At 42.4% G+C, this 23487-nt stretch overlaps 1 protein-coding gene across 5 annotated transcripts in view; it reads right to left on the bottom strand.

Annotated features, from left to right (window-relative positions):
• The window catches only part of XRCC4 (X-ray repair cross complementing 4), a 401059-nt gene that overhangs the window by 106095 nt on the left and 271477 nt on the right, over nucleotides 1–23487 (bottom strand). For all 5 annotated transcript variants that reach the window (XM_073679117.1, XM_073679126.1, XM_073679107.1 and 2 more), the window contains one exon: nucleotides 9390–9546. In XM_073679117.1, the coding sequence (XP_073535218.1) occupies nucleotides 9390–9546 (157 nt within the window). The remainder of the gene's footprint in view (nucleotides 1–9389; nucleotides 9547–23487) is intronic.

A 23487-nucleotide genomic window follows, 5' to 3' on the forward strand; every position in this document is an offset into this window, starting at 1 on the left:
TGCTATGAATACCCCTTTTCACATGTAAAGCGCCATGGAATAAATGGTGCTATAACAATAAATAATAATAATAATAATAAGCTGTCAGCAAAGCGTCTGGTAGATAGTGTAGTTAGGGAACGATAGGGAATTTTTAATGCAAGTATATTAGAAAATATATGAAACAGAGGCTCCTTAAGTGCTTTGTCAGGCCAAAAGCACTTAATGCCTTATTTGCATATGAATTCAAATGCAAATTTCTGAAAAATGCAGCAACACATAAAAGATATAAAGGGGTCAATGGATTTACATTTCAAAGACCTGCATGTCCATATATGCAGTTTGGAAAGGTTGATCTTACTGACCAGATTTCCTTTAAACACACTGATTATTATTATGAATTCTGTTATGAATTATGAATTGTTATGAATTCTGCTGGCAGATTTGCTGAGGACTTTTTTTGTGCCGTGTGCAAACCAAAAAGACAAAGTGTTTGGCTTCTGTATATTATTATGAAATCATAATATACAGTATACATTACAAAGCATAGAAAGCTAACATTAAGATATTCCTCATCTTCCTAAATGTCAGCTGTAGAACATCTGGAAAGGAGGAAGATTTCTTATCCCTTGTCTTTATAGCTGGCAAGGGACACTTTAAGATTCATGATGTGCTTACAAATAAAAGGTAAGTTAAGTAAGCAAAAGCAGTGAGCATAGTGTAAACTTTATACACCCTGTGGGTGCAGAAAAGTGATTGTATCATGTAAGAAGGAGTCAAGTTGCCTCCAGGCTGGCTTACTGGAAGCAATTATTTCATGCTTCAGACAGTTAAACTTGCATATGTATGCCAAACTGCATTCCAAGATAAACCGACTACCTGAATCATCAGATCTGCTGGGAGCCCAGCTCTAGGGCCGCGTGTAACAGACTTTAGTGCCAGACTCTGATCTGTTACAGGAAATAGTTAATAGTCCAGAGTGCTTACCTAAAAGAAAAAGCCATTGGAAAATAGGTGTTACATAGTTAGGCTCTGTCACCTGTCCAGTACTTAAAGGGGTATTCCCATCTCCAAGATCCTATCCCAAAATGCAGTAGGTGTAATAATAATAATATTAGCAAATATCTCCAACTAGAAATGTAGTATAGTTTTTCTGATTCCTCATGTGCAGGCATAGCAGGACCTTAGGTATCCATGGTTACGACCACTGATATAGTGACAGTTAGCTAGTTGCTAGTGGTCGTAACTATGGATACCTAAGGTCCTGCAATGCCTGCACATGAGGAATCAGAAAAACTATACTACATTTCTAATTGGAGGTATCTGGTATTATTATTATTACACCTACTGTATATTGGGATAGATAGGATCTTGGAGATAGGAATACCCCTTTAATTCTATTTTAGGATCAGTTTTGGAGTGACGAAAATGGCAATAAAATGATCCACTACAGGATTTATTCATTTGCATGGGGACAGAAATGTAATGTCTTCTGTGTGACCATCCAGTTGCAATCTGTTTCTTAGCTGGATCAAAAAGAGTATTCTGCAGACTTCTGTTGTCCATCCAACAAAACGGATAACAACTGGCTCTGCTTAGTTTACATGGAAGTCTATGGGAAACGCATCATAACGGAGGGTCATCTGTTATCTCATACAATAAAGGATCAATTTTTTAGGATGGCACACGACATTACAGATGTTCATAGACACCGCTAGTAAAAATGGATCTGTTACAAATGGAACAAAAACAAATGCAAAATGGAAACCATAGTATGAGTCTGTTTTTGCTCCATTTATAACAGATCTAGTTATTTTAATACTGAATCCATTATAAACGGATAAGAACTGGAACATCTGAACAAAGCCTACATAGGTTATAGTACATCAAAACCCCCAGACTCCATTTTCCCTTACTCCTTGCTAACCTGTTGAATTTTTGTTAGGTAGAAGTTGTTACACACCTGTCCCGGGTATCCCAGTCGATGCTTCCTTCCCGTGGGTCCACTGCCTTCTGTTGTGCTCCACGTCGCGCTTTGCAAGTTGCCCACAATGGATCACTGACATCATCTCCCTGGTCCTATTTAAAACCCATTGACGGGCACACAGCTGTGTCATGGAATTGAGTTTCTAAGACTCCTAGTCCTATGTTGTGTGTGCTCCATTATTTGTGCTGTCTATTTTTTGTGTTCGTTCTTGCATTCAGTCCTTTTGGGTTCAACTGCAACCGCACTGCTGATTTCTGGTGATCCTTTTCAGTCCTCGCTGCCCATGTGCCTTTCTGCTTGCTGAATCTAGGCTGTGGGTCCGTGTGCCCACCCAGACCTGGGGCTTAGAGGATCCACATCACCTGGTGAGCCATGACAGAAGTCAGGATAGGAGGGAGAATGACATGTAGATCTGACTACACAAGGTTTGTTGGTAGTCTGTTACCATAGAGACACACAATTTTGCTTTTTGCCTGTGGACCAAAAAAAAGTTTGCAAAGTTGCCTGATTTTCTTTTTAGATTAACTGAAGATGCTTTTCTAATTCATGTTCTGACCCTGGTAATGATCTTGCTACTCCAAGCGGGAATTAAGTGTGAAGAAAGAAGAACAGTAGGGTTTGTTAATCTCAGCACGATGGTTAGTCAGTTAATGGAATAGAGGATCCATTATACCAGCAATTTCTGCTACAGTTGCAAAGACATAAAACATTAGTTTAGTATACTATTTATATATATACTAGCTAATTGTCAGCAATATTACAAAAGCACAAGTTGCCCCGCTACACGTATTACTAATGTCCTGCACTGTACACACATTTCCTATGGACGGTGTAGTGGGCTGTGGAGGTCTGCACCAACCTGTCCCTTTGTGAACGTTCACCAAGTGTGCCTATCTTGGACATGCAAAATTGCATCTGTTAGCATTACTTTACTACGGCCAATTGCAATTTTGAGAGCAATGAATAAATCACAGCCAGTCAGCTAATGTTCAGGTCAGTAAATCACGATATGCACAAGTCACCGCTCAATAATGCCCAGGAAGCATTGTGAGACGACGATTCCTCTGCTTGCTTCGTAAGTGAAGTATGCCAGGCCGAACATCCCAACATGTGCGCACACAATTATTGCATCCATACACAAAGCACATACATCACATACATAAATTGATTTAGTTTGACCTGAAAATTGGGCCTGTTAATCACAGATTCATCCTTTGACAACAACGCAATCTGTGCTTCTTTTATCCAGCAAGTACTTGTCTCATAGATCATTTTCACATGACAAATTGCTTTGTAAATGGAATTAAATGGCTCAGCAAAAAGATAATTAAGTAGAAAAAAAATATCAGCAAAGATAAAGGCAAAAAAGCACAAAAAAAAGAACAAAAACAGATGTTCAAATTACCCTTGTTATCTGTGTGTCTGGGAGAGCTGGCTAACAAGTCATTTGGTCACCATTACAGATCTCATACCCAATTTACGTTATTTTATAAGGATGACTTTAAATATCTGGAATATTGGGATCAGCCGCTCTTAGGGCCCAGTCAGACGCCGTATAAATCAAGCTGAGATCGGAACACAGTGCATGGACTGGCCGGCAGCTCTCCCGGCCCCAACTTGACAGCTTCATGTATTTCTATGCAGCGGTCATGCTCAGATCGGGAGAGCCGCCGGCCAGTCTGTGCACTGCAATCCGATCTCAGTCCAATTTATAAGGCCGTCTGACTGAGCCCTTAGAATGAAGTCGAACCCAGTAATTAGTTGTTCTGGTGTCGCTAGCCCCTGACGATTGACTGTAGGTCATACGTGTAAAACTCTGGCCCGCGGGCCAAATCTAGCCCTCAGGGTTATTATATTTGGCTTGTGATGCCATATGGAGGACTATGTGGGGCCCCTTATACTGTATGGAGGGCTATATGGGGATAACAGTTGGGGCATCATAGTGTGTTGGGGTCAACATACTTTGCCAGGGGAATTGAGTGGAGAGGTACAGTAGGACATCATACCATGTGATGGCATCATACTTTATGGGAGCAATGAAAGGGCAAGCTTGGGGCTTCAATAAGAGGAAAATTACTTTGTAAGGGCTGCAAAGTTGTGAGATGCGCTCTTCTGTGACCCCACCGAATAATAAGGTTATCTTTTTTTTGATGGGGACGGGTCCGAATCAGAACTTCTTCTATGGGGCCCCATAATTTCTTTGTACGCCCCGGCCTGCGAGGAAATACCCAATGCTCCGGTCATGTAGTCTATCTCTTAAGATTTATTCATTAAAATGTACTTTATTTGTGGGAAAACCCCTTTAAGTTTGTTTTCATATTAGATGACAAGGAAAAACTTCCTTAATAGTACACTTTTTTTTTACTATGCCCAAGTTTTACATTTTGGCCCCCTGTGTATTTGAGTTTGACATTCCTGCTGTAGGTAACCGCTAGCCCCTGACGATTGGCTGTTGGTAGTTGCTAGCTCCTGATGATTGGCTGTAGGTAGCCGCTAGTTCCTGATGATTGGCGGCAGGTAGCCGCTTAACGCCAGACGATTGGCTGTAGGTGGCCGCTAGCCCCTGATGATTGGTTGCAGGTAGCCGCTCATTATCCTGCAGTATCTAATGAATGTAGAATTACATGGTGCCTGTTATTATTAAGGGGCAACCACATAATGCATTATTTATATTAAGTCTCCCAAAGTGAGAGCCATTAACTGCCGTGGACCTCCACTCTGGCTCAAGAGGGTCTCTTGATCTGGGGCTACCCTATATTATGTCTGTGTGCCATTATTATTGTATATGTCCTTTATGAACAATACTTTAACGACTACTTTGTAAAAAGAAGGAATGATTTGAGTTTGAACATGAAAGGGTGCAATGTTCTTCATACTGCCTGAGAAAATTGTGCATGTCAGCACAAAAACCAAAAATATATCAGCATTAGCCAAACTCAGAAAAATCAGAAGAGATTATGTTTTGTGAAAGGAATTACAGGATGAGGTCTGCAGGGCTGCGATCTGGCTACAAAAATATTTATTCACACAGCTATGTGGTCGGGAAGCAGGCTAATACAACACTGAACTGTTGAGTGCTGTCTCCTTTAATCTTCCATCTTTCCATGTACCCTCAGCCCAAAATGATAATCATAAGGACATTATTCCTCTGTTCTCTATCTGCTCATGAACGTTTATACAAATTGCACTAAAACATCTGGATGACCCGAACTAAAATTAAGATGACAGCCAGGATTAAAAGGGGTGTTGACAAGTCAGATGATTGACAGCCTATACAAACTGAACTTTGACAGCTTTTAAAACTTTCCTTAGGTGACCCCAGAATGTCACAGAGCAGTGGAAATTAACTAAATAGCTCAATGATGTGACACTGCTTAAGAGGGAAGGGTGGAAGGTTTGGGATATGACATGTGAAGACTGGAAAATTTAGAAAAAAAGAAAAAGTGTTTCAATTGTGAGAATGTGGAACAGATTAAGCGGATTCTCAGCGCTCTGTTCTGTAATAGCTTCTAGAATATCTGCCTTAGAAACCAGAGGCTTTGTTATTCCACTGAGGTCCCAGGTAACATTCGGCACAGGGGCAGCGACGTCATAGGTGTGGTGGTTAAGAAGCTACTTCATAGAAATCGCAGCATCTTTCATCTTGATTATTAGAAACTAATTGCAAATTGCTTGCCTATTATTAATGGCTGTGCGGCTTCTGTAAAACCGGGCGGCATCTTACTACATAAAGAGCTTAATGTTGAGGTGAGTTGAAGAAAAACATCAGCTGCAATCACTTCAGTAGGCCAGAGGGGCGGCATACAGAGAGATTTCCACGCGATCTATCCTGGGCAATTCACTTTTGAATTGGTGAACGTCTCTGTAATCTCCTAAATGTTATTTTTGTTTTCCGTAATGCCATTTACTAATTTATTAATTATGACAACTTTGTTGTTTATCGCGTAAAAAGGCTGAAAGTAAATAGACATGGGTAATTTGAGTTTGTTTTTGTTATGTAGAGCACACTTTTCTAGCTTCCGAAACTTAAACTTATTAGTTTCGGAACTTGGGCTGCTAGTTTAACAATAGGCAAGACATTTACAATTCAGCTCTAATGATGCAGCGGAAAGTTGCTGCCGGTGACTTTTATGATGCGGATTCTTAGCACCCATACATCTGATGCACATTACATGTGCCGATCGCTACGTGGGACCCAGCCGAACAGTAATAATTAAGCTATCACGAAAATAAAATGCTTCAACCAATAATTTCTACTGATGGTGTCATAGTCCTGTACTATCACGAAAAAGTGGAACCCCGCTTGACTCCACAATAGGATGTAAGGAGGCTTCCACCACCCGCATTGTTGCCACCATGTGGGCATTTAAATAGCTTTCATCCGAATAAGTGTAGGAATACCGAGTGCCACCGCTTGATGCATGTGGTGTCATGTTGGTTGGCAGATCGAATGTCTACATAAAAGTTTAGAAACCTTCCACGACCAAGTACAGTGCTCGGCCATCTCCAGTTGTCCCGTAGAGAATGAAGTGGAGGTGTGCATGCTCCATTCAGGTGGAGCTCTGTAAAGTCTAATTCTCTGAATTGGTGGGGGTCCCAGTAGTCAGACCCCAGCAGTCAGTAAGTTATCTCTTACCTTATGGATTGGTTTATTCGATTTTTGCACAACTCCTTTAATGTAACTATTGTCAACGAAAAGAAAATAAAAGAAGCAGAAACAAAAACGGAAAAGAACAAGGGTGACCATGAAGCAGACACAGTCCTTGAATCTACACAATTAAGTGCTTTTTAGGGAGTAATATTGACTGAAGAGCAACATAGAGAGATAAAAAAAAAAAAAATGTCCATATTCTAGATTTGTTCTCATCTGCAGTGAATTGTGCTTACCAACAAAGTTCATCTAGGACACGGTGTCCCTGACCCTAACATTCTACATTAGTAACGTTGGGTAGAAATGAGAGCAAACAATCTGTTCACAGCGGAGTGTGATTGACAGTCCAGAAATCTGCTGCATCTGGACTGGTCATTCAAGGGGGAAGACAAGGATGGCATGCCGATTTATGCAAGTGAAATTAAGAACTTAATAGCTCTATCTAAAGCCTGTCGTAAACACTTTTTAAAAAAAAACAAAAAAAAACCACTACAATTATTGAGCAGGCCCAATTCAAAATATTCACGTCCTATAAATGAAGCAATTGACTGTAATTGCAATTAAACAAACGCTCCCATGTATATTTTTTATGAAATATCTGTATATATGTAGTGTGAGTGCATTAATATACTCACCTACCACCGCTCTCTCCAGTGTCCAGCACCGTTCTGCTCCTCTTCCCAGTGATGTCACTGCCCTTCAGGGTCTCCAGGTCACACTGTGATCTGCGTGACTTGTAAGTGGCTTTTATAATGTAAGTCTATGGATCAAGCGTCAGAACGAGGCACCATAGACTTACATTGTGAAAGAGACTTCCGGCTCACACATAGAGCCTACATGGAGCTAAACTGTCTAATCAGCGGTCACTTCACTGAGAAGAGGTACAGAATGGCGCTGGATCCCAGAGAGAGCCACAGTAGGTGAGTATATCATCACACTACACTTAACTACATGCACATGTGCACTTATTTAATGAAAAAAAAATATTCATGGGAGTGCTTCTTTAAAGGCTGTTGTGACTATAAATTATATGTAACTCATTATTTATTGGCACTGCTTAACAGCAATTTATTTTTTATTTGTTGACTGATGCTTTGCTGCCTTTTAGCTCAGCGTCATAAGAGCAGAGCTGTGATCTGTGACTACAGCAGAGTTAGGGCCCCGTCACACTAAGCGATGCAGCAGCGATCCCGACAACGATACGACCTGTCAGGGATCGTTGCTGCATCGCTAATACATCGCTGGTGAGCTGTCAAACAGGCAGGCTCACCAACGATCAGGGGAGCAGCGATATCGTGGAAAGAATCGTTCCACGATGTCCTGCTCCCGTTACCAGCCTGCTGCAAGCAGGAGCAGGCTGGTAACTATGGTAAACATCGGGTTACTAAGTGCGCGTGTGCCCCTAGTAACCCGCTGTTTACCATAGTTACCAGCCAGATCGTTGGTCCCGCTGGTCACACACAGCGATGTGTGCTGGCCAGCGGGAGGCCAACGACCAAAAAATGGTCCAGGACACTTTGCAACAATCAGCGACCTCACAGCAGGGGCCTGATCGTTGCAAAGTGTCACACACAGCGACATCGCTGGTGAGGTCGCTGGTGAGTCACCAAAACCGTGACTCAGCAGCGATATCGCTAGCGAGCGATATCGCTATGTGAGACGGGGGCTTTACAGTACAGTCTGGGACACACCCCTGTCTCATTATTGGCTGAGGCTGCCACTCCCTCCTTCCACCCTTAAAGTGGCTGTACTCCTTTTTGTGGTGGCTGAGAAGGAAGAGTTGATCCAGCGCCCAGGAAGCCAAATTTAATTAAAAACATGTGATTACTTTATTTCTTTCATGGTTGAAATCCAAGAGATAGGTCAACAAAATGACAGAGATATACGCCACAGCAAGGGGGAACATATGAGGCAATTAATAGACGCATTTCGAATGTAAACACATTGTTAGACTTGGTATGAATGAGTGTTCAACAATGGAGGAAACACCCCTTTATACCTGACTCAATTACTAACTGACATCACAGGTGAGTAAGATTCGCAGAACATAGTTGTGTGAAGCTAAAAGCACAGAGAGAAGGAAAAATAACAACTTATTTTACATTTAAATGCACAAATATTTGTGGCTTAAAATCATTTTTGCAATTGGATTTCATAAAACAATTGTTTTACACCATTTTGCTTTTACAAGCTTTTTGTTTCCAGGTACATTCAACTTTGACGTGGTCTGTGGTCATAGGTCAGAAAAAGACAGTGTTCAAGTTGGCTTCTCACTATGAGCTCACTGGCAGATTTTCAGATAACTCATTCTGCAGCGAGCAATGCACAGAATAACACAGAGAAGGCTGTAGAAGAAAAACAGTGAAAAATTTGTTGATGAAACCCAATTGCAAAAATGATTTTTAGCCCCAAATACATGCATTTAAGTACGAAAAAAATCCCCTTTCATTTTTTTCCTCCTGTATAAACACATCTGATCAGAAAATAAATACTTATATTCATTATAGTAGAGGCAAAAAATTAGAAAATGCAGATTACTAAACCAAGAACGCGAAGTACAGTAGATGGTTATCAGGTAACTGGCAGACATGCCCTAAGTGGCCACTTTTTTAGAGACCCCCAATCTAGCAGTGTGTTGTACCTTATTTGAACCTTCTGAACCTTCATTGTGTCATAGACTATACAGATATATGGTAACGATCCAGTAAATGATAAAAAAATACAAAAACAACGGCTTTTTTTTCTTTCAGGACAAATAAAGCTCTGTACTACCTTTGGTCCTCTTGAGTTCCAAGTTGCGAAGGTTTATGCTTCATTTGTGTGTAATATCCTTTTTGCCCTCGTTGCCTCCGCTTTCTGCTTGGAGCAATATCTGGAGAATCATCAGGGCTCATTAAAAGAGATTGGCTCCTGGATGCAGATGGTGGAGCTGAAAAATGAAATGAAAACAGTAGTATTAGTAAAGAAACCTGCAATTATACTTGGGAAAAACATTCTGGATGTAATGCACACGCCCGGGCTGAGCGGCGTGTGCGTGTGATTGTAGTGATTCCACTGTACCGTACCGGAGAGTGCCTGGAGGGGCGTAACTAAGTGTCTGCCCGATCCGACCAAGATCGCACGACGGCATACGACGCCAGTGCACCAGGGAGGAACCGAGCAGAGGTACCAGGGTCTACTCCAGGTCAGACTCCGGACACGGCTGTTGGCCCACACCGGGGAATACAGGAACTGGAAGGTTTAGGCTGGCACACTGGTATGCAGACGGGGAGGTACTGGCAGGTACAACAGGTTGGAGCACAGAGAGGATAGAACCCAGTACAGACTGGGACTTCTGGAACAGAACCGCAGAAGCGGTATACAAACACAGCAGGTTGAGAGCAAGACGAGGCCGCCAGGAGCGGAGCAAAGAGTCAGAGCAGAGCGAGGCTGCCGGAGCAGCGAGCAAAGGGTCTGAGCAAAGCGAGACTGCCAGAGCAGCGAGCAAAGGGTAAGAGCAGGGTAGGACTGCCGGAGCAGTGAGCAAGAGGAAACAGAGCGAGACTGCCGGAGCAGCGAGCAAAGGGTCAGAGCAAACTACCGGAGCAGCAATCTAGAGGGAGCAGGGCGAGACTGCCGGAGCAGCGAGCAAGAGGGAGCAGGGCGAGGCTGCCGGAGCAGCGAGCAAAGGGTCAGAGCAGAGTAGGACTGCCGGAGCAGCGAGCAAAGGGTCAGAGCAGAGCGAGACTGCCGGAGCAGCGAGCAAAGGGTCAGAGCAGAGCGAGACTGCCGGAGCAGCGAGCAAAGGGTCAGAGCAGAGCGAGACTGCCGGAGCAGCGAGCAAAGGGTAAGAGCAGACTGTCGGAGCAGCGAGCAAGAGGGAGCAGAGCGAGACTGCCAGGGCAGCGAGCAAAGGGGAGAGAGCAGAACGAGACTGCCGGAGCAGTGAGAAAGAAGGAGCAGAGCGAGACTGCTGGAGCAGTGAGAAAGGAGAGAGCAGAACGAGACTGCCGGAGCAGTGAGAAAGAGGGAGCTGAGCGAGACTGCCGGAGCAGTGAGGTAAAGGGAGTGAGCAGAACGAGACTGCCGGAGCAGTGAGAAAGAGCAGAGCAGAGCAGGACAAGACCGCCTGGAGCGGTGAGCAAGAGCAGAGCAGGACGAGACCGCCTGGAGCGGTGAGCAAGAGCAGAGCAGGACGAGGCCGCCTGGAGCGGTGAGCAAGAGCAGAGCAGGACGAGGCCGCCTGGAGCGGTGAGCAAGAGCAGAGCAGGGGGGACAGGGCTCTGTTCACACGGAACAGACAGGAAGGGAAAGGCAGAGCCAGATACCCACAGGGTACTTGCAGAGAAGTAGCGAGTGGACCACAAACTCACAAACGGGAGTACAGAGACAACAAGCAGGAGTTAGGTACGAGTTCAGACTCTGCACAAAAAGGAAAGGAACGGACATAGAGAAAAAACAGGTAAAAGATAGGAGAGAGTTCATACTGGAACTGAGTGTACGGAGGAGACAGACACTGCAGCGGAATACAGGAGCGGGTCTGGGAATACGGCCCCCAGAGAGGCGGGACGAACAGGCAAGGAGCGTGTTCAGACAGGACAGACAAGATACAGGAGCAGGTCTAGGTAATCGGCCCCTAGAAGGCGGGAGGAACAGGCTAGGAGCGTGTTCAGACAGGCCTGGAAATACAGCCTCCAGGATAGGCAGACAAGAGGCAAGGAACGTGTACAGACTGCAGGTTAGGGTACACAGATAGGACACAGTACAGACATGGGAACAGATACTGCAAGACAGGTAACATAGACAGGACCTGGCATGTCAGAGACAAAAGCCAACTGACAGGGCAAGATGCTCAGGCAGGGATTGATTGGAGCAGCTGGGTTAAATACCAGGTGACAGACAGCAATAGGCTGAGGACGCACAAGGGGTGTGACCCACAGCAGGTACAAAAAGCAGGAAGTGATCGGGTGCCGCCCTTAAGCAGCAGAAACAGACACAGACAGCATGGAGGGAATCCAGAGAGACATTCTCAAGTGCGCGCTCTTGCACAGTGGGAGATGGACCACTATGCAAAGACGCCGCCAGGTATGTTACACTGTATCATTTATTACATCTTATGGAGACCTCTATTAAGCTTATTGCATGGGATTTTATATACAACATGTGTATGAATAACAATATATATATAACACATAGAGGGTGGTCCAAAAGTAGGTGGCCAGAAAATAATAACATTTATTTTGATTTATATATAAAATTATATTTACTAACACAAGCATAACATTGACAATTAAATTTTATTCTGAACAATACAAAAGCCCTTAAATTTTATCAACGCAGGTGCTCAAACTGTTTTCCATTACAATTTGCACAGCTTTGAAGTCGGCCTCTTACGCTTCGACAAACTTTTTTGCACAAGTCTCTTTGGGTATTAATTTCTTGAAATGCATCTCTTATGTAATTCTTCAAATCACTGACACTTTTTGGTTTTCGACTATAAACTTAGTCCTTGAGTACTCCCCAAAAGAAAAAATCCATTGGGGTCAAGTTTGGTGAATGTGCCTGCCAATCAAGTGGGCCTCTTCGGCCAATCCAATTATTAGGAAATGTTTCATCGAGATACTGGCGGACTACTCTTGAATAATGTGCAGGGACCCCATCTTGTTGGAAATAAAGGTCATTTGAATTAGGCTGTTTCTGTAACTGGGGAACAACTTGATTCATTAGAATTTTGAGATACTTCTCTCCGGTGACTGTTCCATCAAAAAATATTGGTCCTAACACACCAAAACTTGAAATACCACCCCAAACATTGACACCAGGCTCATTTAGTTGTTGCTCTAATGTTAAATGCATGTTCTCATTATACCAGTAAATACAATTATGTGTCTGTTAATATGGCCGGATAATTTGAAAGAAGCTTCATCATTCCACATAATGTTATCTAAAATTACTGGATTTTGTTTGATAAATCTCCCCCTTCATAACCTTATTACACTTTCTGTCCACCTACTTTTGGACCACACTGTATATAAAGCCAATTAAGGTTATGACCAGCAAGAATACATAGAGCAATTGGAGTTTCTTGTGATATACAGTGGTGGCCAAAAGTATTGGCACCCCTGCAATTCTGTCAGATAATACTCAGTTTCTTCCTGAAAATGATTGCAATCACAAATTCTTTGGTATTATTATCTTCATTTAATTTGTCTTCAATGAAAAAACACAAAAAGAATTGTCCTAAAGCCAAATTGGATATAATTCGGCACCAAACCTAAAAAAGGGGGTGGACAAAAGTATTGGCACTGTTGGAAAAATCATGTGATGATTCTCTAATTCGTGTAATTAACAGCACCTGTAACTTACCTGTGGCACCTAACAGGTGTTGGCAATAACTCAATCACACTTGCAGCCAGTTAACATGGATTAAAGTTGACTCAACCTCTGTCCTGTGTCCTTGTGTGTACCACATTGAGCATGGAGAAAAGAAAGAAGACCAAAGAACTGTCTGAGGACTCGAGAAACCAAATTGTGAGGAAGCATGAGCAATCTCAAGGCTACAAGTCCATCTCCAAAGACCTGAATGTTCCTGTGTCTTCCGTGCGCAGTGTCATCAAGAAGTTTAAAGCCCATGGCACTGTGGCTAACCTCCCTAGATGTGGACGGAAAAGAAAAATTGACGAGAGATTTCAACGCAAGATTGTGCGGAATGTGGATAAAGAACCTCGACTAACATCCAAACAAGTTCAAGCTGCCCTGCAGTCCGAGGGTACAACAGTGTCAACCCGTACTATCCGTCGGCATCTGAATGAAAAGGGACTGTATGGTAGGATACCCAGGAAGACCCCACTTCTTACCCCGAGACATAAAAAACCCAGGCTGGAATTTGCCAAAACTTACCTGAGAAAGCCTAAAACGTTTTGGAAGAATGTTGTCTGGTCAGATGAGACAAATGTAGAGCTTTTTGGGAAAAAGCATCAACATAGAGTGTACAGGAAAAAAAAGAGGCATTCAAAGAAAAGAACACGGTCCCTACAGTCAAACATGGCGGAGGTTCCCTGATGTTTTGGGGTTGCTTTGCTGCCTCTGGCACTGGACTGCTTGACCGTGTGCATGGCATTATGAAGTCTGAATACTACCAACAAATTTTGCAGCATAATGTAGGGCCCAGTGTGAGAAAGCTGGGTCTCCCTCAGAGGTCATGGGTCTTCCAGCAGGACAATGACCCAAAACACACTTCCAAAAGCACTATAAAATGGTTTGAGAGAAAGCACTGGAGACTTCTAAGGTGGCCAGCAATGAGTCCAGACCTGAATCCCATAGAACACCTGTGGAGAGATCTCAAAGTGGCAGTTCGGAGAAGGCACCCTTCAAATATCAGGGACCTGGAGCAGTTTGCCAAAGAAGAATGGTCTACAATTCCAGCAGAGCATTGTAAGAAACTCATTGATGGTTACCGGAAGCGGTTGTTCGCAGTTATTTTGGCTAAAGGTTGTGCAACCAAGTATTAGGCTGAGGGTGCCAATACTTTTGTCTGGCCCATTTTTGGAGTTTTGTGTGAAATGATCAATGATTTGATTTTTGCTTCATTCTCTTTTGTGTTTTTTCCTTGCAAGCAAATTAAATGAAGATAATAATACCAAAGAATTTGTGATTGCAATCATTTTCAGGAAGAAACTGAGTATTATCTGACAGAATTGCAGGGGTGCCAATACTTTTGGCCACCACTGTATTTGTGTGTATATATCTACAGAATGTATATTTGTTCTGCTCCCATCACTATTCTCGGCAGCACATCCCTGTTTACATTAGAGGATACGCCATATAACAACGGCAACTTTTAGGCCCAGATAAAAGATGCAATCAGCTGGATATGCTTCTTAGGGCTCAATCAGACGTCAGTGAGTTTTCTTGCACACAAATCAGTGTTTTGAGTCTCATCAGAGTTTGGTCACTGTCCGTTTCTACCATCAGTTTGGTCAGAGATTCATCAGTTTTTCCAGTTTCTCACGTTTCTCCTATCAAACAGTCCATGATGGGATCCAAGTCAGGTCTGATTTATCCAAAAACCCATAGTCTTACATTGGTGAGTTTGAACCGATACTCCGATACAAATCGGACATGTCTCCAGGATTTTGTGGGCAAAAATATATAAATACATGAACAGCTTCAAAGAGAGAGAAGAGATTATAATAGGTATAAGTTCTGTCGGTAAAAAATACTGATAGAACTAATGCTAGAAAAACTGAAGCCTGTTTGAGGCCACGGCCCCACTATCAGTATTTGGTCAGTATTCAATCAGTATTTTTTCTCATGAGTGGGAGCCAAAACACCAGTTGAGGAACAATCAGAGAAAAGGTATAATAGAAACAAGTCACCAATTCTGCATTTATCACCCACTCCTGAGAAAAAATACTGACCAAATACTGATCGTGGGGCCGTAGCCTTAGAGCGATGATCAGAAACGAGTTCCTATGAACGTTCGTTTGGGCGATGGACGACGCATGTAGAAGGACCTCAAAATTATGGCTACAATGAAATCTCAAGTCTATCAAGGGATTCTAGAGAGAAATGTGCAGCCCAGTGTCAGAAAGCTTGGTCTCAGTCGCATGTCATTGGTCTTGCAACAGGATAATGACCCAAAACACACAGCTAAAAACACCCAAGAATGGCTAAGAGGAAAACATTGGACTATTCTGAAGTGGCCTTCTATGAGCCCTAACCTAAATCTTATTGAGCATCTTTGAAAAGAGCTGAAACATGCCGCCTGGAAAAGGCAACTTTCAAACAACTGCAGCAGTTTGCTCATAAGGAGTGGGCCAAAATACCTGTCGAGAGGTGCAGAAGTCTAACTGACAGTTACAGGAATCATTTGATTGCAGTGATTGCCTCAAAAGGTTGTTCAACAAAATATTAAGTCAAGGGTACCATCATTTCTGTCCAGGCCTATTTCATGAGTTTAATATTTTTTTTAATTCTGTAGAAGCAGGGTTGAAAAGCAATGTCTGACTTTCATTTGTTCATTTTCATAGATTTTTAATTTATTATTACTTTTGTCAGATTCAAGTTATTTCTGTGACCATTATGGGTTTTTCTTTCATTAAACGAGGAGTACCAACAATTTTGACCACGTGTGTATGCAGATTTCTACGTAAAGAAATTTGGGTGGAGAAAAAAAAAGAAAATCACTCAACGCGCTGTGTTACACATGTCCAAAGCAGCATATCAAACTCTGCTCTCCAGGACTCCTTTCCCAACAGATGGTCTTAGAAAACCAGGACTATTTAGTCAAAGGTTCATTTTTTTAAAGAATAACCGTAAAAACTGGATGAAAGTAAAAGGCAGGGTTTCTGAGTAGTAAAGGGCACACAGGGGGAGTAAGCGTCTTCAAGACAGCTCTGAGGAAATAAGTTAAATGTCTAATCAGACGTAATCTTTCAAGTTCACAAACACCACTCTCTCCCACTCATTTACTGTCAACTTGTCCAGTTTAATCTTCATTCCTTAAAGATAACTACATTCTTGGAACAGTGGTCTTCATTTCTTAGGTGTTCTGATAAGAGGACAAAAGAACCAGGAATAACAATGTGAACTGTTGGGATCTACTTACATCCATATCACTTAAGTAAGGTGAAATTGCTGCTTATAACGTGACGATCTTGTACAAAAGGTTCAGCCAGTACTTCATTTAAAGAAAAAATAGACTACAATATGCAGAGTAAATCTTCATTATTGGACATAAGATGCCATTATAATCTCCACCGCCTCCGCACTCTCTTCGCCTTCCTTCTTATCTGCCAAGATGTTTCCTTTAGTGTATTCTGTCTGTTTCCGCTTTCTCAAAATCCTCTTTGGGAGAAGTGTTGAGAACACTTACAGGGAGTATAGAAAAAGTGTACATGATGTAGAGGCATCAAGGAGGAGAAGCCAAACCGATAGTCTTGTTTGAGATTGCACCATAATGAAGTGGCGGACACGGTGTGCCTACTAGTTCTACTCTATACTGAATGATGATAATTATAAGAACCTCACTAAAGCTTCCCAAGCAGGAAGATATTGCAATATACACATATATAGGTTCACACATCACAGAAATTATCTATAGTTTTCTTTATTAATAACAATTTAGAATACATGAATGGATAGATCATATCCATTTAAACATAAAAAATACCCCCATCCACACTTCCAAATTTTGCTTCTGAGTTAAATTCATTGTTTATTTGCAGGTGGAACATGTAGTCATTATAATCTCTTGGCTTTTGCATATGGGCAGGCTTGGATTGGCCCACAGGTGAACAGGTGAATCCTCCGGTGGGCCACCACCCTCTTATATGAGCAGTACTTGACACTATATACTGGAATCACTATGAACAGACAAAGGCAGAATCTCATTCATTTAGCAATCTACCCAGTTCATTGTTATATAAATTTGTGATTAAGGATAATGTCACATTTGCATGTAGCTGAAAAGTGGTGCACTGGAGTTGGTTAGTAAATTTACTACCCTTATTTAAATTAGGGAGCAGAAACCTACAGATCCAATGAATGAAACAGGTTCTCTACAATAAAAAAGGCAATTATCTTCCACAACTAGTGCAGAAAACAATAAGATGAGAAATCACTTCAAGACCTCATTTTAACACATAAGTAGGACAGTATATCAAATGTACGGGTTGTGGGCCACTTAGGTAAAATACTGATCATAAAAGATTACGTTTTTATTCATCCATTAGTAAGATTTTACAATATTACAATTTGGTTAGGCTAATTTTCATGTTCAAGAGATAACCTTGATTCCATGAGCTGTGACAATATCCTTATAGACTTATAGAAGAATCCTGAATAGGACCTGTGTACAATATATACACTATGGAAATAAACAAGCTAGAAATAGGCGGAAACTACTATGGCTAAATAGAGCTGTAAGGGGCAAAATAAGTGACAAAAAGAAAGCATTTAGGGGATTACAGCAGGAAGATAGCGCTGAGGCATAACAAAATTATAGAGAAAAAATAAACTGTGTAGAAAGCAAACCATAGCAGCGAAGATGGAGACAGAGAGGCTCATTGGCAAAGAAAGTAAAAATATTCTAAAATATATTCTTCAACTACAGTAAAAAACTCAAAAATGATAGTATTGGCACCCTCAGAAATAATATGGGAAAAATGGTGGAAGAAGATGAGGAAAAAGTTAATCTATTATAAAACCCTTCTTTTTCTAAAGCATTTACACTTAAAAATCCCATGACAGACAACATGATCAAGGATACTACAAATTCTCAATTAAATCCCACCTACCTAACCCAGCAGGATTTATGGCATCAACTCAAAAATTGCTAAAATAGACCAGTCACCGGGCCCGGTGACATACACCCTCAAGTACTGCAGGAGCTAAGTATAGTATTAGGCAGACCATTCCTTCCAATACTTAAAGAGGACATGTCTTTTTCCATAAATAAGTATTTTTTTAAAATCTAGTATAAATGCTGCTGTTCTCTTGAATCTGATGTGGTTTTTCTTTTGTTCCTGGGATATGGTCCTCTCCTTACATGAATTTAATCTATTTAGGAGAGTGAGTGGACCCCCAACTCTTTTTCATGAGAATCTTCTTGAGGACCATGTCCAGTTAGCTAAAAATACATGATTTACATATAGGGAACATACGGCCATGTCCTGAGAATGGTGAGGTGCAGAAAGAAAACAAACACTTACTCCGTGCTAAAAACGCACATATTTATGTCAAATTACAGGGTCGGCTCCACAGGACTGGCGCATAGCAAACTTGGTGCCAATATTCAAAAATAATGTGTATGTCACGGGTATGTCAGAGGTGACAGTCGCCCTGCAGTTGGTTGCAGAAGATCTCTACATTTGTCATTGCAGACAGCTTCTTAGATGAGAGGTTGTCTTTAGGACCTAGCCGCTACCTCCCTCTGCTAATTAGCTCTCTGGCCTGGGTGTATATATACCTGGTGTGTCTGAGAGGGAGGTGCCGGCTATATTCATTTCTACTTGTGAGGCTTAGCAGGAGCAGTACTTCGTCCTCTCTGGAGCTTGAGGCCGTGTGCATATTGGAGTCATCTAAAGCTAAGCTATTTCCCCCTGTTTTGTCTATAATGTTTAGTGGAGGTTGACTAGTGCTCATCTCCTCCCATCCCTGGCCATACGCCAGGGACAGTAGGGCGAGGCTTGCGTGTGGCGATTGCTGAAGAAGCAATATAGGGACGGTAGTTGAGACAGGGTGACACTAGACCAGACTAGGAGGTCTCCATTTCCCCCTTTCCCTAGTGTCTGTGCTCCCTTTCCTCTTTCCCTCTGTGTTTAACTAACACCTGGCGTGAAAGTGTAACTGAAAAAAACCTCATAACCAACCCAGCATCACAATGTGTTTAGGAGGGATCCTTATCTGATTACCTTCTATGAGGAGGTAAAGTTCCAGACTGGACAGAGGTAAGGCCGTGTATGTTGCATATCTTGACCGTTTAAAGGAACTTGATACGATGTCACATAAATGATTGGTACAGCAAATGATAACAATGGGACTTGGGAAATATGTGTAAATAGCCTGATAACGGTATGAAAGGGTTGTTTCAAAAAGGGGCATACAGGGTAGCAATCCTAGAAGCCAATACTGACCCTTACCAGAACCTTGCCACATGATTTAGAATACAAAACCAAGACCTCAAAGAAAACCAAAAGACCTCTAATGCAAAATAGAAGACAGATTGCCCACGTGTGAGGCCTTTTATGGAGAACTAAGGGTGAAGTTTCTTATTAAAGATAATGCCAAGTGGTTAGCACTGCAGCCTTGCAGCGCTGGGGTCCTGGGTTCAAATCCAACCAAGGAAAAAATCTGCAAGGAGTTTGCATGTTCTCCCCGTGTTTGTGTGGGTTTCCTCCGGGTTCTTGCTACACTCCAAAGACATACTGATAGGGAACTTAGATTGCAAGCCCCAGTGGGGACAGTGATGGCGGAATTAATGGCGCTATATAACTGAGTAAAATAAATATATATCAAGTGCCTTTGATGCTAATTGCAAATTACAGAATGTTACTTACAGCATAAGGCTTTGTTCACACATGTTGGGTTTTTCAGCGTTTTTTGCTGCAGATTTTTATGCAAATTTTCAGCTGCGTTTTGCAGTGCCAGCAAAGTCTATGAGAAACCAGAATTCTCTGTTCACACATCATGGTTTTTTGTTGTTGGTATTTTGTGCCTTGGTTGGGTTTTTGGAAAATAGAGCATGTCACTTCTTTCAGCGTTTTTTCAGCATTTTTTCACCCATAGAAAGTAGTGGTGAAAAAAACGCATCAAAAACGCACCAAAATTTGAATCTGCATTTTTTTTTTCAGCGTTTTCGATGGCAAAATACAATGGGGTTCTTTTTTTCATAGAACTTTATGTACATGCATAAATAGAGACAGAAGGACAATGAAAAAAACGCTGAAAAAACGCACAAAAAGTTTTTCATAGATAAAAGTTACTAATTAACATAAATAAAAAAATGGAACCTCTCTGTGCACACCCGCTTTTAGTCAAACAACTCATAGCAACATCAGTTGTATACCTAAAGCCACACAAAAGCCACATTTCCAGAGGAAATTTGATCTGAGGTCACAGTTTAACTTGGGTTTCTAGACTATAGTTAATATCTGTTCATGTTTCTTGACTTTTATTATATTTAGAATGATTTACTGTAATTGTCTTTATCACAATTATGATTCTTAAAAACCAAAGCAAAATGAATAATTGTACATGTAACAAGACCTGAATATGAGATAGATGTTACCATATCTCAAAAATATTGGCAGGACATTTTTTATATTCTTTCTTTTTTTAAAAAAAAATATCTTACAAACAAAACAAACACAATCTCTAGACCCCCAACAATCTCTCTTCCCTCACCTTCTTAAAGGGAATATGTCAACAGTTTTTTGCTACCTCATCTAAGAGCAGCATGATGTAGGGGCAGAGACCCTGAATCCAACGATGTATCACAAAGGGTGCATTCACATTGCGGGTCCCGATGGGGCCATAGACTATAATGGTAACGGCAGAGCGAATATGCGCTCTTTTGTGCATAATTTTCGGGGGTATAGACCTACTGGGGGCGGACAACCACATGAAGTAGAGTAGTATTGTAGTGCTGCTGCCGGCGCCCCAGCATGGTGTCCCCTTCTCCCTCAATACAGGGACGCCGGCTTACTCACCTCCCTCGGTGCGGTCCCTGGCGTGCTCCTGCCTCCTGATTCCTGTATATGTGCTGCAGTCCCGGCGGCACGCCTAGTATGTGCATATGTGCGCTTCCCCGTTCTTAAAGGGGCAGCGAGCGCATTTTGCTAAATTCTCTCAGCTTGTTGCTGAGAGCATTTAGCATAAGTAGTACACCTGAAAGATGGCTCCCAGTCAACAGCTGGGAGGCATCATGTATAAAAGACTCCCTCTCCCCTAGGAAATCGCCAAGCAACATGTAGAGTCATTAGTCAGTAAGGTGTTCTACTAGTGAGTTGTGAGAGCCCCTGTGCGGCCATTGTCCTGAACCTGTATCCCTGGTCCCGGTGTGGCCAGTTCTGTGCCCTTGTCCCCTGGTCCTAGAGTGGCCAGGGCCTGAACCCTCGTCCACTGGTCACAGAGTGGCAAGTGCCTAAACCCTCATCCCATGGTTCTGGAGTGGCCAGTGCCTGAACCCTCGTCCCCAGGCCCCATAGCGGACATGTCTGAACCCTTGTCCCCTGGTCCCGGAGCGGCCAGTTCCTGAACCCTTGTCTCCTGGTCCTGGAGTGACCAGTGCCTGAACCCTTGTCCCCTGGTCCCAAACTGACCAGTGCCTGAACCCTGGTCCCAGAGCGAACAGTGCCAGAACCTCGTCCCCTGGTCCCAGAGAGGCCAGTGCCTCAACCCAGATCCCAGAGCGGCCAGTACCTGAACCTCGTCCCCTAGTCCCAGAGAGGCAAGTTCCTGAACATGGTTCCCTGGTCCTGGTGTGGGCAGTCCTATCCCCAAAGTTCCTGTTGCCTAGCCCCGATGCAACCAGCATCTGAACGTTTCACTATCTGAATCTTTGTGTCAGTGATCCTGAACTGTACATACTAAGTCTGAACCGAGCCCTAATTAGTGTCAGCTAACCTGACCCCTGGGGTCAGCTGCTACTGCCGAACACCACCCTGGAGTGGTACCTGGCAGCTACCTGCCGCACAAGCCTGACCTCAACACTAGAGGTTCAAGTGAACACCAAGACCAAGGTAGCTGCTTAGTCACACCCCTCCAGGGTAGGCCCGGTCCATGGCACAGTGGGTCCACAAATCTACTTGCACCATCATCGGGTATAACAAGTAGTTGTTTTATTTTTGCATGCATCAATAAATAAGCTTGTGTATAAGTCCACTACAACCATGTATCAAAGCCTCCTAGGGAGCTTAGCTCTACGAAACACAGGGTGTTTTATAAAAAAGTGTAAGGAACACAATCGGGACAACATAAGATGCACAAGTAATGCTTCAAGAGAGAAGAACATATGTCATCTATCTTCTCTAATCTCTAGACTTTAAAATCCAAACATAATAAATGCATGCATCAACATTTGGGGAACCATCAGAATTTTGGAGATCGTGCAACCCAGGGCTTTCTACTTTTCTTAAAGCAGTATATTATCTTCCAAGTCATCTCCAGACATTCTACACAGGTGCTAAAGGCCTGTTACTGTAGTGCTTAACACCCCATGTTGGAGCCTAAAATCAGGAGGAGTTGAATGTGCCTCTTGCTACATTGCAGGCCAGACCATCCCACTCATTTTCAACAATGACAATGGATTCCAAACTTTTATCATGGAGGAACCCTTGAATATGTTTATCACTTCTTAAAAACCCTTAGTTACATTTATACCCCTAAGAGTATTGGCAAAACGAGATATTAAAGTGATTGTCTCATTGTGTTAATTGGTTAAAATTGCAAAGTGGTTGTAAAAACAAGCAACATTGCAATTTACCTTTTACTAAAACTATACTCCATTCACAAGAATGGATTAATCTCTAGTTCTATAATCTACTGTTCATTGCCTAGATTACCGGCCACTGCTGCAGACTATCAGAGGTGGCCAGTCTCCAAGTAAAGGAGTGCGTGCTTGCTAGTTTTGTTCTTTAGAGCATCCAAAAGCTGATCTGAAGTTGACGAGATCACTGAATCCCGCCAACTTCGGTGCTCCTGGACTTCTCCGATGTTGCCTCTGCTGGCCTTATAAAAGATTGCACAGTTCGGCCAGTGGAGCATACTGTTGGTCTAAACTGTCCTTCTTCCAAGGCTCACACACTCTCTATGGCAAGCAGGAAGCTCGGAGGCAAAAGAGAAGTGCGCTCCTGAACGAAGAGCAAGAGATAACCCCTTCAAGCATTCTAGAATTCTTGCCCAAAGCTAAATATCAGCCCAAAAGTATTGACTGTGTTACGCAGTATGTTTGAGCAGGACAACAACCACAAACGTAGAGCTAATATCGTTAAAACCTATCTTCAGTGTAAAGAACAAGGAGCCCTGGAAGTGATAATATGGCCCCACAGAACCCTATTCTCAACATCATCTAGTCAGTCTGGGATTACATGAAGAAAAAGAAGCATTTGAGCAAGCGTTTATTCATAGAGGATCAGTGGTTAGTTTTCCAAGAGGTTTGAAATAACCTCACTGGCGAGTTCCTTCAAAAGCTGTGTCTAAGTATAGCTTGGCGAAGTGTGGTCACACCAAATATTTATTTGATTTTGAATTATTTTTTGTTCATTAACTTTGTAATTTAATAAAAAATAAAAATTAACTATTAACGCTTCTATTTTTCAAAGCATTCTTACTTTGCAGCATTTACGTACACCTGATTAAAACTTTTGCACAGCACTGCACTTCACAA

The sequence above is a fragment of the Phyllobates terribilis genome, unplaced genomic scaffold (genome assembly GCF_046119375.1).
Source record: "Phyllobates terribilis strain yellow unplaced genomic scaffold, ASM4611937v1 Scaffold_1__5_contigs__length_1240528914, whole genome shotgun sequence".
NCBI lineage: Eukaryota > Metazoa > Chordata > Amphibia > Anura > Dendrobatidae > Phyllobates > Phyllobates terribilis.